The sequence below is a fragment of the Pseudoliparis swirei genome, chromosome 23 (assembly GCF_029220125.1).
Source record: "Pseudoliparis swirei isolate HS2019 ecotype Mariana Trench chromosome 23, NWPU_hadal_v1, whole genome shotgun sequence".
NCBI classification, from domain to species: Eukaryota; Metazoa; Chordata; class Actinopteri; order Perciformes; family Liparidae; genus Pseudoliparis; species Pseudoliparis swirei.
The window spans coordinates 4695559-4712945 of record NC_079410.1 but is presented as its reverse complement, the minus strand read 5'-3'; the positions used below and the strand labels follow the sequence as shown (position 1 = coordinate 4712945).

The window sequence follows — 17387 nt, the reverse complement described above, 5'->3', positions numbered from 1 at the left end:
TTGGACGTTGGCGTTGGCTGAACACAGGGGGCTGTTTATCCTTTCAAAACATAACAAAACTAAAAATCCCACACGGTATTAAATAAGTTTTATGACGAACGACCGTGAAAACAAACGAGTTCAACTGCAGAAATAAAACGATGGAATAAAACAAACGGAACACATTTCACAAATCGCTGATGTAAGAGCTCCGTTTTCCAAAATGCGTACAGCCGACATCCTCAATCGCGACTGCCGAGGCTTTTCTTTTGGTCCACGGGGGTCGTGCAGTACATCGCACGCTTTCTTCATACACACCTGCACTCTTCTTCTCCCCTCCCATAGCTCCTCGTCTTCACCTCCGAGGTCCTCGAGCTTCTGGTTTAGTGACGACTTCAGCTATAAACGACTGTAAAATCATACAAATGTTCTTTAAAAGGACGACATGTTTGTCCTTGGGGCGGAGGAAGTCGGGCCCTCTGTGAGGTGGAGATAGAAGGAGAGCTCTTAGAGTCCTTTTTCTGGCTGGACAGGGGGTGGATCCCACCTGACGGTTTTGGAGGCGGGACTTAGATCTGGCTGAGCGGCAGGAACTTCTGGTAATAACTCTTGGTTACATCGATCATGAGGTCCTGCGTGCACTCTGGGAGCTCGCCTGAAAATAAACCTGAGAGAGAGAGAGGAACACAGCTGAAGGACGTGACCGGTGAACAGAAAGGGGGAGGAGTCAAGTGTAGGTGTGTGTGTGTGTGTGGTGCAGCGGACCTGGGCATCCGGAGAAGACGGTAAAAGGCGGCACCACGGTCTCCGGAGGGAGCACCGTGTTGTCTAAGATCTTGCAGCAGTCCTTCAGCACACAGCGACGACCCTGCACACAAAGCGAGTCAACAATAGATGCCAGCTGACAGAACAATAGAGCAGAAAGCGTCCCGATAGTGTGTCTGAAAACTGGGTCAAATTGGAGACTCGGAACTAGTTTCAGTTTTGACAAACAACTCAGTCCGCACAACTTAAAAAAAACCTTTATTGTATTGAATCACGTCTTCACCGACAATCACGCGTCGATCAAAACCACTAAATAGTTCCATCATGCGCTCAACCTAATGAACTTATAATAATCAGAAGAATAGATTTTAAAAAATATATACAGTATATATATAAAAAATTGTGAATTTATAACAATCTACTTTTCCAGGTATAGTTTTCATTTTATTGTTCATACGAATGTACATTCTGATTTATATAATAATATACATTTGAAGCTGTGCATAGGGTTGTTTTCACAGAGTTGCCAAAAGCAGAAAAAGTAGGAAAAAAAGATGATGCCGAATCCACCAATAGTTCCTGTTTTTCAATACGACACTATGCTATGAATTCTTTATGACACACTTTACCAAGACACTATGTCCTTTTACAACAATAGAGTATGTAATATATAATGTCCTACACTGATCCTTTCAGGCCTATTGTTTTTACAGTCAATATATCGTTATTTTTACTGTGCAAGATTATCAACTTTAGAAACCAGAATAAAGACGTACTAATGCACACTTAAAATACCATGTTGTTTAAATAACCATGATAAAATCTGCTCTTACCGTTGTGTAATCTAACAAGGCAACTGTGATCCTTCCGTCTGTCTCTGCTCACGACACCCTGCAGCTGAGCGCCGCTCATCTCAACACGACGACCATGTGTTTCACCAGAGGCAGGAGGAGACACTGCTTCTGTTCATGTCCTCTCTCTCTTTCCTGTGTCTGCTTGGTTGTGTGTGTGTGTGTGTGTGTGTGTGTGTTTTTCATTCCACTCACTATGACACAGTTCTTGCCGATGTGGACGTAGGAGCCTATCTGTGCTGCGTTGACCACGCAGTCCTCCTCGATGAAGACGTGGTCTCCGATGTGAAGCGGGAAGAACGCCACCCTGGAGGAGAGGTGGAGGTATGGAGCAGAGAGAGAGATGGAGAACAGCTGTTTGATTAACGGGCATGAAGCGACCAGACACTAGGAACACAAAACTAATGTGTAACGCAAAGATAAGTGACGTAGCTACACCAGCTGAAACAATGAAATGGACTTTGTGACGAAGGATGCTTTACCCTTTGCTGAACTTTTTGAATGGTGGTCGAATGACGCTCCTGCTCTTCACCACACAGTGTCGGCCCACCCTGACGTTAGCCAGGTCTCCCCTGATGATGCAGTCGTTCATGACAATAGTCTGGAGAACACACACACACACACACACATACATACACACGCACACACACACACAATGTGAGTCCTCACTGCATAATTCAGTTTGGTGCCTGTTTGTTTTTTTCCACCCTTACTTTGCCATTGAGGACGATGTTTTGACTCCCACACAGCACAGACTGTCTGCTCACTTTGTTACCGGAAGCCTGATAAACAACAACAGAAAGAGGCATAAACAATGATGTCAGTTATCCAGAGCCCAACGCCCTGTTTAGCTGCGGTGAGCGAACCTACAGCGAGCGGCGAGCAAGCAAACAACGGATGACAATCAAACATTACCGTTTCAATGTACTCTGCTTTGTTGTAGAGTATTTCAGACAACTCCATGGCTGGGAATAAATATGATATATGCTAAAATAGTGGCGATAATCCAGGAAGAATAACCCTCTTGTCTGTGTTGCTCTCACACAGCTTCTTTTTCTTCTTCGGCTGACGCTATGAATGTAGATTCAGACCATTTGAGTAGAGTGTCAAATCATCGATGGATTTCGTTTGGCCAAACACATGAACAAGTTATCTGGTAAATGTATTATATTTGAGTTGTATCGGAGAAGAGTTATGAATGTATATTACATGTTTAATTGTTCACTCCCTGACGTAATTTGGTAAAACAATCATCTAATTACCAACGGCTAATCCGTAATGTGATTCTGTTATTGATTGCTCTCCTCTGGACTAAATCCTCACTAAATTTTCTCTGCGATTTTCTATTTGACCGTTAATCAAAAATGAATCTTCTTACACATTTTTTTGACACTCTAGTTCAGTAAATAACGAATAAAATAAACACCCGACAACCAAAACGATTTAAGTTTCGCGCGTGCGCACTGCGGAGCCCTTGACCCCCCCAGTTTTCTTCTTCGCTTTGCACGCTGGGAGCAAACAGTCACTTCTCCTCCTCCCGTCATGGCGGCTCGTGTCTTGCAGCAGTGCGTCCGCACGCTCGCCCGGCCCTCGCTGAGGCTCTCCGCCGCCAACCTGGCGGCCCCGTCGGCGGCCCCGTCGGCGGCCCCGCACCGACCCGTCTCCTTCGCTGCGGACAGCCGGAGGACGCGGTGGCTCGGACTCAGCCCGGTGAGTCTCCGGTAACATTGAGCCCCGTCTGCGGCCTAGCGCTCGCTGCTGTGACCTACCGACGCCTTTCAAACCCGGGCCGGTTACAGCCGAGGCCCGGGAGGAGTTCACGACGGCACGCGAGTAGTTTATCTCCCCACGAGGGAGACCGATGACAGTGTGACACCCGGGGGGGGGAAGTCCACGAAACCGTGGCAGGGTTTAATTACTTCATTTCTCAACAGCCATGTGTTGCTTGTTAGCTCGCGAGCTGCAGAGTCTGAGAGTTCACTGACTCTGTGTTGTTGTTCCTGTCTCGCCTTCAGTCGACATCATCACACCTGCACACCATCGCCTTTCTAACACTAAAAAGCTGCTTATGCACGAGCTAATGATTGTATAATTTCACTTTTTGAGTGTTATGTGTTGATGTTGGCTAATTGCTGCTCTTCTTCGTGCCTGTAGCATTTCAGTATATTGTTTATTCCGTGTTACTTTAGTTAATAACGAGGGTGTCAAGTTACACTCATATTGCACATTTCATTAAAGCTGCTGTAGGATTCAGAGCATTGATATGGCAGCTATCCTCTACTTCTGAGGAGACTAGTGGAGTTGTTTACCTGAGCAGAGAAGGACGTCGCTCTGTGTGGGATGTAGTAGCAGCTTCTGCATGCTTTGGTTGAGCTATTAATAATCCTAGGTTTCATCAAAAGGTTATTTAAATGGTATTTAAACCGAAATGCATGGATACTGATTTTCAGTCTGAGCCCGAGATGCAAATTAAATGATCTCAATCTTGTATTTATCACCTTTTTTTCTTTCCTTTTATGATTTAATTGATGCATATCAATCAAGAAAATAATTGAAAATATGAATGCCCACCCTGCTAAAGGGAATGAAACTCCAGATCTAGACAGAGTAACTATTCATAAGCTTCAGATGATGAGAGTTGTGACTGATCTCAGGTCAGCGGTAAGTTTGTGTCATAAAAGGCGACCAAACACTAATAATCTGAGGTCAATACGAGATGCTTTAAAGGCTGTAAGTAGGAGTCTGAAGTCATGCAAGAACTGGAGTGATGTTTTCAGCTTTGCTTGTACACAAACTTCCCCTGTTGTCTGTCAGCGTAACCCAGGAAACGGTGTTACTGGAAGAGAATAATGCAGCAATCCAGACTGCAAGATGTGATTATTAGTCTTCCAGTTCCTTCTTCCCAAAGGTGTTTTTAAATGGGCTTTTGTCAGATGTCTGAAATAATGTTTGAGTTTAATACAAACTTGAGATGTTTAAATGACTCGTTCAATATCTGTCAGTAAACATCCCACTTGTGATTGTAAACAAGAAGCTAAATGAGACAACAACATGCCAACTCGCCCTCTCGAACCCCGTCCAACCCACTCACTGGAAAGTGAAAATGTGCATGACCTTCGTCGTGCCCGCTCCTGACCCTCTCCTCTTCCTCCTCAGGTCCCCTCGGTGGGCGTGTTGTGCCGACAGTACAGTGACCTGCCCCCCCTCACCCTGGAAACCATCAAAGACCGCGTCCTGTACGTCCTCAAGCTCTACGACAAGATCAACCCCGAGAACGTGAGCGAACGAGTCATCCACGACACGGCGGAGGTCGCGAGAAATGTGTTTAACGTCCGTGTGGCTTCCTCGTTGCTCCGCAGCTGCAGACGACGTCCCACTTCATGAAAGACCTGGGTCTGGACAGTTTGGACCAGGTGGAGATCATCATGGCCATGGAGGACGAGTTCGGTGAGTTGGCACGTCGCGTTTAGCCGTCTGTCTTAATCACATTTAAAACTAAGTGATAAGTACAGTTCTTGCATTTCTGGTCTCTGCCATCATGTCCCTTTTTTTTATTAAGAAAAATATATATATATATATCTTTTATACATACATTGTGTATATATATTAATATATATATATATATATATTTATGTGTATATATATATTTGTCTATATATGTGGATATATATTTATATCTGTATTTCTATATATATGTATTATTTATATATATATACATTTTTTACATCGCTTAATCGTCAACAGAAAAACAACAATTATGATAAATTACTTTTTATTTATTGTCTTTTTCTTTAAGCAAAAGGGCTAAAACCTCCATGATTGCAACTTCTCAAATGTGAGAAAATTGTAATCTAATAATTTCCAACTAAATATTTTACAATTTGGACGATGCAACTCGTCTAACGATGTCGACCAAGACCGGGAAATAAACCTCAAGTTTATCTGATCGATTAATTGCATGGAGCTCGTTAGCGGGACGTCAGCCACAATCTCTGGTGTGTTAAAGTACATCTTGTAAACCGCAAACTTCACCCTTTCAATGTGTGCGTTTCTCCCGCAGGCTTCGAGATCCCAGACGGAGAGGCCGAGAAGTTGATGACCCCCGAGGAGATCGTACAATACATCGCAGACAAGAAGGACGTTTATGAATAACGTTTCAGTTCAGAGGTGAGTTTCTCTCTTCAGCGTCTCTCACTCGTTCCGTTGCTCAGTCACTCATTGTGTTGTGTGTTTCTTATAGAGGTTGACCCCAGCGTGACCCCACAGGAAGTGCATCCCCCCACTTCCTCCCCGTCAGCTGTCCTGTCCATTCTGGCATCGTTGCCGTGTTTAACTATTTAAATGAACATGTTGTTTCGGAGCTCGGATATAAACCAAATATCAAATGGCTATAACACAGGTTTCAAAATTTTTTTCTTTTTCTTTCAGCTCCAAAATGTGGTTCCGATGTATAATTTCTCAAATGGATCAATAAATACACATGCTGTATATTTCTGTGATATTCATTCCTGTATTACTGGAGCACGAACATGCCAAGTTAAAATGAAGTTTATAAATAAAGACTGGCTGAAGGTCACTTTATTTTTCACTTTGAGTTGGCCGAGACTTCTGGGAGTTGTAGTCAAGCTGAGCGCCGACGTAAAGATCCACTGGCTTCATGTTGTAACTAGAGGAATAAGGTGTGATAGTTATATTCTTGTAAGTTTAAAGTCAATGTTGACATGGATACGTTTAGTTCATATTGCGTAAAGTTATTAAAATATAGTTTGAAGTGTTCTCCTGGATGTTTACCAAGACTTTCACCACAAATACCAGACTAGATTTTAATGTTTTCATACTTATGTGAAGCAGTGCATATTACATTTAAGAATTTAAATAGTGTATTTAAAGTGACGGTGCAAGGTTTATTAATGTTAATTTGAGGATCTGGCCAGATGTGATTTATATATTATATTTGTTGCACATGACCGTATACAAATACCGTATGAGTCATTGATTAGTTTGTATCATTAATTAAAATGCTATTACATGATGTACGACACTGAGCAGCTACTGGACACGTCTTACATCTGGGTTCATTCTCTAGAACCAGGACTTATTTAGACGATCAGTATTAATACAAGAGGTGAATATTTATTTATTTACACTCGAGGATTCTTCAAATAATTAAGTTTCCTCTTAAGACTGTAAACTAATGTAAACAGTTGAATTGACGAGAACACTAACAATTAAAAAATAAAAACACAAATGCAGTCACAGCATCTAAAATAAAACCAGAGGCTTGAATGAGTTGTTAGTCTTTTATTGAGGGTTGTACCCAAGTTGTACAGCTTTGTATGAGGGTTACAAACAGTAATCAGTATACGAGTACAGCCAACAGAAGACCTACTACTTACTACTCTACACCTTAGTACACATTCTCTTAAGAGCACTAAAATCCAGAAAAACAGGAGAAAAATAATACGGAACAAACCAAGCAACAAAAAAAAAAGGGGGGGGAGAATCAAAAGGATGACGTGAAAGCAGACGGCATCGGAGGGGACGTTCGTCACGGAGCACGCGGGAGCGTCAATTTTTATATATATACCCATACAAATAAAGATTGTCCTTCAAAAAGTGCAGTTTCCCCCGAAGTTTAAGATAAAATCCTTTTTGATGACCCGAGGAAGACGTTTTGAAAATGAAAAGGTACTTCCTGTTTGTTTGTAAGAGAGGAAGACGCCCCCCCCCCCCTCGTTGATTATAGACACTACGTTTATATTCATATATATATATTATATATATAGTTTCAACAGTCTCCCAAAGCAATGTGCATAATAGGTTTTACAGGTGATCGACTACACGCTGTGGATTGATAGAATCTCTATAAAAACATTGTAGTTGTGTAAAATTTGCAGTTCCTCCGGCCTCGGTCCCCAGAGGAGCTGTGAAGAAACGGACCCGCCCCCCCCCTCCTGCTACAACTGGCCCGACGACGGTTGCTAGGTAATAAAGGTTCTCTCTTCTTCTTTTTCGGTTATTATTAGTAGCAGTACGATTCAACGATGGCACGACATGTTTGAGGAATATTATTGGGAATCCCGTCTAAACTGTGTTTTTAAAACAATTTTTTTTTTTGCGTTTGTTTTTCAAGAAAAGCAAAAAACCCGAGGTGGACATGGAAGCCTGGGTTCAACACGCCACTGCATACCCCCCCCCCTCTTTGTGCTGGTTAGACTAAAGCTTTTCAGGGTTTGTTTGTGTGTATTAATTTAAAATGTAAAACAAACAAAAAAAGACAGCAGATTCTCACAGTTTGTTTTCTTCTCTTTTGTGTATTCTCTCTCTCTCGTTTGTTGTTGTTTTTGATCGACAGCCGCTGGGTGCGTTATGATATAATATAGCGTTCGCTCACAGGATAGTTAAGTCAAGAGGGAAAAAAAAAGCGAACAAATAAAACAGCGTCACATTATTTTCTCTTAAACATTTTAAAAAGTAGTCACCAGCCAGCTTCCCTCCTCTCTCCTAGCCTCCTCTCCTCCTCCCCTCCTCTGGCCTCGTCGGGAAGCTGCTCGGCAGCCCTGGGGATTGTACGTTGCGCGTGGTGGTTTCTCCTCACGTCATCCTTTTTGCAAATGACATTTTTTCTTCAAGCATTTAACATTGTCCAGCTTTTTAAATACACACAAACACACACACACACACACACAACCCCCCCAAAAAATCCCTTTCATTCCCTCCTCGATTTGGCATGATAGTGTTCAAGCATTCACACACGGCTTCTGTACGAGACGGTTTTTGCATCTTCCCGTGCACGTGCGCACACACACACGTACACGTGCACACACACACACACACACACACACAGTAGATTGGACCAGACAGAGCTGAGCGAGATTTGAGCTGGAAACCAAAAACCAAAGTAACAGGAACATGAACGTTTCAGACGCTGCTCGTCTCTCAGTGCCGCCGCTGACCCGGGGTCAGTTCGTGTACCCGCTAATTTGTTAAGGTAAGGATACTCGAGGGACTAAACTGCTCCCAGATCAGCAGAATGAGAATGAACGAAGTGTATAATATCAGGGGAGGGAACGCGGACTATCCGGAGTTCACTTGGCACGGGGCCTCGTCTCCTCGTCTCCTCTCCTCGTGGTTTAGGCTTTAGGAGTCGGAGAGCTGATCCTGGATAAGCCAGCGGAGCGGCACGCGTAAACCCCCGAGTCCCAGGAACAGCCAATCACAAGTCCCCGTGCCCGAGTCGCTACAAGAAGCCCCGCCTCTTCTCAGTCAAGGGGCGCCGAGACCAACGCGAGAGAGAACCGGGAACCGCCGCCCGATACCGATGACATCACATAAAAACGCCGCGCAGTGATTGGCAGAGTTTATTTCATCATCTCTACACTCTAAACCGTAAAAAAAAAAAAATGTTTTCAGCTACATTCTGGGTCGGGTCAGAGCGGCGTGGCGAGGTCGCCGCTCTGACCGCCTGGGAGACGGAAACCTGGAGAGGAGGAGGAAGAAGAGGAAGAGGAAGACGCCCTCCCCCCCCCCCCCTCACTGGGACCAACAAAGCACCATCTTCTCTCGTCTCTCACACACACACACAACCCTGTCTCTATTCTGACGCACCGTCTCCCTCAAACTACACGAGCAAAAAGCAAAGTGCAAACTCCAAGGCTCCTCAGTTAAAATTGTCAAATTAAGGCGACTCCAAAAAACAAAACAAAAATGACCAGCGCGGTTCAGATGTTCCACACATTTGTTAAAACGGGACGAAAAACAAAAATAACACGCATGTATATAGTTTTAGCAAAGAGATCTGGAATTAAGTAAACTAATAGTTTGTATGATTGAATTATTTGGTACAGAGCAGATCAATACTGGCACCGCCGCGCGGTCTAATACTCGAGGTTCTGTCCCCCTCAGGCTTCAAGTCGATACTCACAACTAAAAACTTTAAAAACAACTTCAGCCAACGTACTTCTGAAATTAAAATCCATGTCGGAAGGGGAAACACACACACACGCTTTAACACAGAATAATTAAACGATGAAGAAAACATAATTAAGGTCCGTGGTTTCTGACGCTGACTTCTCGTTCCTCTCGTTTCCCCCGATAATAATAATTGTGCATCATAAACTAAACAGTCACTGTAGGCGAGTTCATCGACTGTTCACACGTCTTTATGTCGACGAACACCACAGATGGATTTACATTCACGCTGTTCTCACACACAGGAACTTGTAATGAGTACGACCCCCCCCCCCCCCCCCCTTCCTTCCCCCCACTCAAAAGAAAATAAACAGTACAATACAATCATATACTATTTGTAAACAGGTAGAAGCCACTTGACTTGTTGTTGCATCTTCGGACACAATTAGGATCAAGGCAATGAAATGTGGACGACTTTTGCACTGTTAAAATATTATCTTCAACCCCAAAACAAACAAAACAGGTTGTTTAAAGTTTTTCTTCTTTCCTTTTTTTTCCTTGTTTTTTTGTTGTCAAAAACACCGTTTGTGGCAATGAGCATATTTTTTTTTAAGAAAAGAAGAAGAAGAAAAGCACGTTATATTTCGCATTTTGTTGAACTTAATGAAACATTTCAAACATTTGTGACACGGGGAAAATAATAATGGTAATAAGGATGAAAGACGCCTCTCGGTGGGCCGTGTGAGAAGCTACAGTATGCATAGACACAGGTTCGCCTTTCTCTTGGTGTCTCCACGGACAGTCGCACAATAAACACCCCCCCGCTGGACTCTTACGTCAGAGCGGAGGAAGAGGAGGAGAGAGGGAGCGTCGGGTAATCTGCCGCCTGTCCTCCGCATTAGGACCCCCCCTCCCCCCCACCCCTCAAAGACAGCATATTGAAAGCAGTGTGTTGAGCTTCTCCAGCTTAAAGCAGTTATTTGGCAGAGAAAATAAAACTTACAGACCTATACATAGTTTTCAGTGCTAGAAGTTGGATTTTCCTTTTCCTACAAGGAGTAGTAGTTTTTTTAATTCACCTACAAGGGGGGGAAAACTGGCTTGATTTCCTGAGAACCATTGCTGGTTATTTAGCAGACAAAGAGGAATAGTTCAAATAACCAACGCCATGGCCAAAAACACTGATCCGAATTCCCAGAGTTACAAAGCATCGTCTTCATCCTCGATAAGAGTTTTCATTTTTTGTAGTTTTTTCCTTTTATACTTTTTTAAACACGTTTTTCTAGTTTTTTTTCTTCTTCTTCTTATTGAGTATTTTCTATTTTATTCTATCTTCTCTTTAAAATGAAGAATGAACACACGTTCCGCCTCCTAAGTCTTGTAAACAAGAGGTTGCAGTGTGGCACCTCCAAAACATTGAAAGCCTATTCTGAAAGTGCTGTTTCCGCCCTCCCACTAGGGGGCTAGTGGGAGGGCTTGCTAGATAGACCCCGCCCCCTACCCTGGGGTGGGCGGGGCTTGCTAGTCCCAGCTGCGGCTACAGTCCTTTGCACTGCAGAGCTCAACGTTCTTTAGTTTTAAAACAAAATTGGTGCAATACTTTTTAATGTCACTTGTTTCTATCACCAGATATCCTCCTAAGTCAGCTTTTATTCTTCGTTAACTATCTGTTGATCTTGAACTCCACGACAACGCAGTAAGGTATGCGTGCCAAGGCAGAGAGGAGCGCACACGCACTCTTTTCACGCACGCAGTCGCACACACAAAGTGCGCGCGCATACACACACACGGTAAGGACCTCAATGAGTAAACAGCTACACTGGAAAAACTGGCTGCTCCCTCTATATTGCAGATTATATATACTGAGAAAAACCACATTCAGTGCAAAGTTAAAAAAGCTCATACTCCAACATCGTCAGCAAACAAATGCAAAAAAAAAAGAAAAGAAAAGAAAACGTTAAAAATGAAAAGAATTGGAATTCAAATAAACATGACGAATGAAACAAAAAATATATATATAGTAATGAGCTCGATTGAAGCTTTTTTTCGGTCTGAAAGAGCACTACCTGGAAGCAAATATCCATCCGTTCACATTATAGAATTGGCCTGCATGATTCAAGTATTCCGACTGATATGTTTTTGGGCTAAAACAAAGTGGACATATGTGCAGAGAGAGAACCGTAACTTGTTTTCCACGGGGGGGCGACCCCCGTCTGTTGTACATCTTGTAAGTGAGAAAGAGTCCGACTAGTGCCATTGCGTTTTTTTAAACTACTTTTTTCCATTTTCTTTCTGCTGATTATTGATAATTCTCTACTGACCCTTCCTCGAGCCCGTCTGATTGGCGGGCGGTTCACATGGAGTCCCCGCCGCCCGTCAGGTGATCCACCGGGAGGAAGGAGCTGATTGGAGAAGGGCTGCTAAGCCTCCCTGCCTCGGTGCCACCGGGGTTCCCCCACAGGCTACTGGAATAGTTGGGCCCGCCCCAGAGGGAGGAGCTGTGGAGATCGCTGCCGTTCCACTGGTTGGGTTCGGGAGCGCGGCTGGGAAAGGTGTGAGACTGATCCATTCTGCTCTGGGAGGAGCTGATGGCCTGCCAGCCGGAGGAGGGAGTGGCCAATGACTGCCCTTGTGCAAAGAATCGGTTGATTTCCTCCTCGCTGGCAATCTCGGCCACAATCGTAGTGTTCCCCAAAACACACCTGCCGAGAGCGAGAGAGAGAGACAGAGAGCACAGGTGAGATACGAGAGATGCGGAGAGTGGTGCTCCAGAACACCTGGATTCTGTGCTAATCTGTGCACAGGCAGCAGGTTAATCTGTACTGACATGTGCAGGCTCTTCTGGGCCTTCGCGGCCTCGTCCTTGGAGCTGTAGCATACCACGGCGTTACCGTGCGGCAGGTTGAGGTGGAATGTGATCAGAGGGCCGTGCTGCATGCACAAGGTCCTCAGGGTGGAGCCGTCGATCTGTGAGGCAAACGGAACACACACACGACGTTTAGCAAATGCAGAGTCCAAAACATTAACAGTAGCTCTTCGGGAGCTACTCGTTATTTGACGAGTCAAAAGTACGAGCCCGTTTACTTAAAATCTGTTTCACGATTTGTCAGAAGTAAAGGTGAAACGATCGTTTCAGGTGCCGGTAAAATAAACGTGTGACATCTTTTAGTACCTGAGGTGTGAGATTCCTCAGGACCAGCCATTGGCTTCTCCCCGAGCTGCTGCTGTCGCCCCAACTGGAGCCTGCCGACACGAGCGGAAGGGAAGAGGTTAGAGGTGTCCTCCAGCAACACAACACGGAGGAACAACTGCCCCACACTGAGACGACAGCATGTATGGTAAGGGACAACAGTCATCATCCGAGATGCATCTTTCCCTTTCTCCAGTGAAGCTCGTCTCCTCACTTCTATTAAAAGACCGATAACTGGCGGTGAGGTACGCGTGGCCTCACCAGGTGTGTATCTGGACTCGGAGGCGCCCCACCCGGAGGAGGCAGAGCTGGGCTTCTGGCTGGTGAGGCCGGGTGGTGGTCTGGAGGGGGCCGCCACGGCGAGCGCCTTGGGAGGCAGGGGGACCTTCCACAGCTCGTGGGCCAGGGAGGAGTTGGACACAGAACCGCCGCCGGGAGACCACTTTGACTCACTGGGTCTGGCTGCAGGGAGAGAGAGAGAGAGAGAGAGAACGTGAATCCTCTCGTCCATCTTCCACGCCGCCCTTCTCCGCGTACTCCAACCGTAAAACGACGAGTCTCACACCTGAAGTGCTTTGTGCTGTACTGGTGAGGGAACCGCTGTGGCTGGAGGCACGAATGGATGACCAGGCACTGTTAGAAGGCATCGTGGTGTTCAGTGATGAGGATGGCCCTGAGGAACGGAGAGACGGGTCAGTGACCGTGGAAGAGCTGCATCAAACCTGAATCACCGGACCAAATGTTTGACCGTCCGAAGCTTTAATCTGAGCAGCAAGAGATGAAAAGTTGATTTAAATAGAAATCTGAGGGATTACGAGAGCAGCGTCTTCCGAGTTATACCGTGTTATTCGGAGCTAGCGGAAAAAAATCATGTCTCTTAAGCATTTAATAGGCTCACAAAAGGACTTGGAGGTGCTTCCTTCTCTAAAAAAACTCTAATTTCTGGACTACAATTCAGAAAAATGCCGCAGACCGCTGTTATTTATTTATTATCGCCTTAAAACTGAGCACAATCATCCTAAAAGTCTTGCACACAATACATCACTAATAAATGTCAACAAGCACCGTACCGTTGTTCCTGTCCCTGAGGTGGTCTGTGTCACGGACGGTGTTGATGGAGAGGGAGTTGATGACACTGCCGGGGGTCATGTACGGGTCGGTCTCGGGGTCAATGTTGGGGTAACCTTTCCACGGCTCTCCGGGCCGGAACTCTGCAGACAGACGGCGGTTAGCAGTTTTCAACGCAAACCGTGTATGTTTTTTTATTTTCTTCGTGCTGGTGGAAGCTTCGCGTACCTGGGGGCCAGGCGACAGAGTTTCCATGGGGCAGGGGGGAGTTGGCACGGGGCGGCCAGCCATCGCCCACCGAGCCCATTGATTGGCCGGGAGGACTCAGGGGAGATGGGCCGGGGGACAGGAAGTCATAGAAGGGAGAGTCCTCCAGACGCAGCCCAGACGACATAGCACCTATAGAGGAACACGAGAGATCAAACCGACTGGAACTCACATGTTGGATCTTACATCACAGCTGCACGATTACATCTTTTAAATCATTTCAGCATTTGTTTGCGATTAATTAATTAATGAAATACGGTTAATCCACATTTCAAGTCTACAGCAGGAGAGTTTACGGGAAGAGAAACTATTTTAGTGTTTGCCCAATTGCACTTAGACCACCATAAACAAAGTTTCCCCTCCCGGTCTGCGCCCTAGAACATGACCCCCTCTCCTAAGAAGACAAATGAACAACTCTAATGGCCCTCTTTAATAACAGGTCACTCTGATGCGGCAGCATGCGTCGTCGCTCACGAAGGTTTTTCCGTACCAGGTTTGCTGTTCTGCTCCAGAGGGTCAGTAGCCCAAAGTTTCTTCAGTCTGGACTGGGGCTCTTTGTAGCCCACGGCGTTGCCACCACCGCCGCCGCCCATGTCCATGGGTACATTCAGGTTAGAGTTCAAGCCTTGAGGGAAGAAGAGACATTTTTATCATTCTGAACCTAAATGTAGAAAAATGAAGAAAGAAAAAGGTAGTTTACACCGATTTAAAACATCACAATGCAAAAAAATCCAACGTACTTAAAGGGAAATTGCTGAAGGATCCGAGAGCAGCAGCTTCCTTCTGCATCTCAGGGGTGTTGTGGGACATGTAGTTATCCAGGTACGGTTTGTGCGGCGGGGCCTGTTTCAGCATGGAGGGGTCCAGGTGCCGCGGCGGCTGCATCATGGATGGAGACGAACCGATAGGACGCGTCTACGGGGGGCAGACGTGAGAGGAACCGGTTAAAGGGAGGCGACGTCACGGAGACGCCTCCGTTTTATGAGATGTTTTTGGTTGCGATGAAGCAGGATTCAGAGAAGGGATTTCTAGACACACACCTGTTCAGTCGGTCGTCCCACAGGCCTCTGGATCTGAGCTTTCTGTTGCTGCTGTTGTTGTTGTTGTTGCTGCTGCTGGAAGAGAAGACGCTGCAGACAGACAAAAAGAGTGAATAAAAGGTATCTGAGAATAAGTTTGGCAACACATGTATACTTTAATACATTTGTACGCGGATTGATGGAGTACCACTATGAAAGGGAACAGTACAACATCCATGTGCACCGAATGCGTCCATCACTCTACCTGTAACTGGCTGATCTGGTTGAGCTGTGACAGCTGGCTGAACTGGTTGAGCTGGGTGAGTTGGTTGAGCACAGCCACCTGCTGAGGGCCAAACAGAGGGTTCAGACCTCCGTTACCTCCTGGGTACTTCAACAGGGATGGAGGCACCTGAACACACACAGTTTGTATATTATATACATATGTCACTCACAAACCAAACCATGGATGAGACTCACACAGGCTTTTAAACATTAGATGATAAGAAGTAGATGCAAAGGCATCCGATTGAAATGCTAATTTAAAAAAACTTGTTTTATGTGTGTTTGCTACCTGAGGGGGCAGGATGGGGGGAGGCACTTGGTTACGGAGGTTGGGTTGGGGGGGGACCTGGGACTGGGGGCCGCCTCGGCCCTGTGCTACGCTGCTGCCGCCCATCATGGGGTTTACATTCTACGGGAAGACACAAAAACACAAACAACTTGCAACAAGCGTCGTCTTTCAGAACGACACGCACAAGGACAAACCGTCAATCAAATCTTTTTGTGGCCAACTAATAACAAAAATGTCCGTCACCTGTGCACAATAAAAAAAACAGTAAGCAATTACGGGGTATACGCATCTCGTTTTAGCTTTTCTTAAAGCAACGTCGTCATGATTAGGGTCACAAACCCCATTTTATAATCATTCACATGTGTCTGAGGCTCGAGACAACATCCTCTTCCTCCTCCCAGACTCACCTGCCGAGCGGCCCCAGGACTAGAGTGAGCAGGAGACGGCCCAGAGTCGAGACAGGGGAGAGGCTGAGCAGAATTGGAAGGGGAAAAGCTCATGCTTCGATTGGAGGAGAGCTCCTCCGAAGCCGCGTTATTGTAAGCAGAGGGGGAAACGGAGCGCTGCAGAAGCAAAGGCCAGGCGCACAGCAGACGGACGGCAAGCACAGAGGGACAGGGAGCGCATCAGCAGCCAGCGAAGTGCAGAGAGAGAGAGAAGGAGAGAAGAAGGGGAAGAGTTAATTTTGCAAAAGGAGAGAGGGAGGAGGAAAGGGCGGGTGACGCGAGTGTGAGGACAGAGCAGAAGAAATGGGACGAGTAGGAAGCGACGGGAAGGAGTAGGGATGGGAATCGAGAACCGGTTCTGTTTTAGAACCGGTTCCCAGTGAACCGATTGTTTGGGATCGTTAGCCAAATTCTTTAACGGTTCTGCTAACGGTCCTCTGTGGCGTTGCGCATGCGCAAACTTGTTTAGTTTCTTCTTCAGACTGCAGCAAACATGGCAACGAGGCAGAAGCGCTCTAAAGTTTGGCTCTATTTCACACGACAAAGTGCTAGTATGAGGTGAGAGTGTGCCTTTATTGTGTGGAGTCGATCAAGTTATCTTCTGTCCCTTCGTTTGAAGCAGACATTTGAGCTCCGGCATTGGTCTCCCATTATTGATTGGATTGAAAGTCCAGTTTTGAGAAATGTTTGATCGTAACGGTTTTAATTATCGGAGGGCATGTGCTATCAGCAAACGTTTGCGTTATCGTGTTAACCCATTATTAAACTGAGCATATCGATTTTTAATCCATTATTAAACTTAGCATATAGCTACGTTAGCTTAGCTATAGAATCTTCCATTGTCACCCTACATTGAGGCAGAGGTAGTGTTTGCCTCCCCTCTTAATGTGGCTTTATGTCGGCTCAGCAAATTCAGCGATTTTGTTAGTGCCATTTGTTTCATTGTGTAAACCAGCTTTAACTATATAAATAATCTCCATTGCCATCCAATTTATCTGATGAGGTTCAGAGTCAGACCGGTTCAGAGGCTGGTAGTCTGTCTGGGTCACAGGCTACAGCTAGACGTCTTGTACACCTCCTCCTATCTTTGTGTTCATCCTCCAGCCCATCTGAGAGTGTTCTCCACGGCTGGAGACACAATAAGTCCTGAGAGATCGCGTATCCTCCCGGAGAAAGCAGACATGCTTATTTTTCTGCACAAGAATTGTTGATGATCCATACAATTGATGGTTGCACACTTGGTATTTGCCACTGCTAGTTTCATTTTTGGCAGCTCAGTTCATATACCCTTTAAAAAAAAGGAAGGAGCACTGTAAT

The 17387-nt window shown here is 45.5% G+C and overlaps 3 protein-coding genes across 7 annotated transcripts in view; 1 reads left to right on the top strand and 2 right to left on the bottom strand.

The window, feature by feature from the left end:
- Nucleotides 1–73: 73 nt before the first annotated feature.
- dctn5 (dynactin 5) lies at nt 74–2628 on the bottom strand. The gene is made up of 6 exons (XM_056406603.1): nt 2511–2628; nt 2309–2377; nt 2078–2196; nt 1791–1902; nt 745–847; nt 74–646 (listed from the first exon to the last, which is right to left on the bottom strand). Exons 1-6 carry the CDS (start codon nt 2556–2558, stop codon nt 549–551), a joined length of 549 nt encoding a protein of 182 aa, XP_056262578.1. The 5' UTR covers nt 2559–2628; the 3' UTR covers nt 74–548.
- A 489-nt stretch (nt 2629–3117) lies between these two features.
- On the top strand, nt 3118–6085 carry LOC130188315 (acyl carrier protein, mitochondrial-like). Of its 2 annotated transcripts, none has more exons than XM_056406606.1 (5): nt 3118–3305; nt 4752–4871; nt 4955–5042; nt 5656–5762; nt 6024–6085. In XM_056406606.1, the coding sequence occupies exons 1-4, from the start codon at nt 3138–3140 to the stop codon at nt 5745–5747; spliced, it is 468 nt and encodes a 155-aa protein (XP_056262581.1). In that variant the 5' UTR covers nt 3118–3137; the 3' UTR covers nt 5748–5762; nt 6024–6085. The 2 variants fall into 2 exon arrangements, with proteins under 2 accessions (XP_056262581.1, XP_056262580.1); XM_056406605.1 differs by having other exon boundaries at nt 3121–3305; nt 5836–6085.
- Nucleotides 6086–6881: 796 nt separating this feature from the next.
- LOC130188185 (trinucleotide repeat-containing gene 6A protein-like) overlaps nt 6882–17387 on the bottom strand; it is a 55032-nt gene continuing 44526 nt past the window's right edge. For 3 of the 4 annotated variants that reach the window (XM_056406365.1, XM_056406364.1, XM_056406366.1), the window contains 12 exons: nt 15625–15744; nt 15316–15462; nt 15072–15161; nt 14772–14946; nt 14522–14656; nt 13993–14163; nt 13767–13907; nt 13262–13369; nt 12958–13158; nt 12679–12749; nt 12334–12473; nt 6882–12208 (listed from right to left, as the gene is read on the bottom strand). In XM_056406365.1, the coding sequence (XP_056262340.1) occupies nt 11860–12208; nt 12334–12473; nt 12679–12749; nt 12958–13158; nt 13262–13369; nt 13767–13907; nt 13993–14163; nt 14522–14656; nt 14772–14946; nt 15072–15161; nt 15316–15462; nt 15625–15744 (1848 nt within the window). In that variant the 3' untranslated portion in view covers nt 6882–11859. The remainder of the gene's footprint in view (nt 12209–12333; nt 12474–12678; nt 12750–12957; nt 13159–13261; nt 13370–13766; nt 13908–13992; nt 14164–14521; nt 14657–14771; nt 14947–15071; nt 15162–15315; nt 15463–15624; nt 15745–17387) is intronic. The other variant, XM_056406368.1, reaches the window with a different exon arrangement.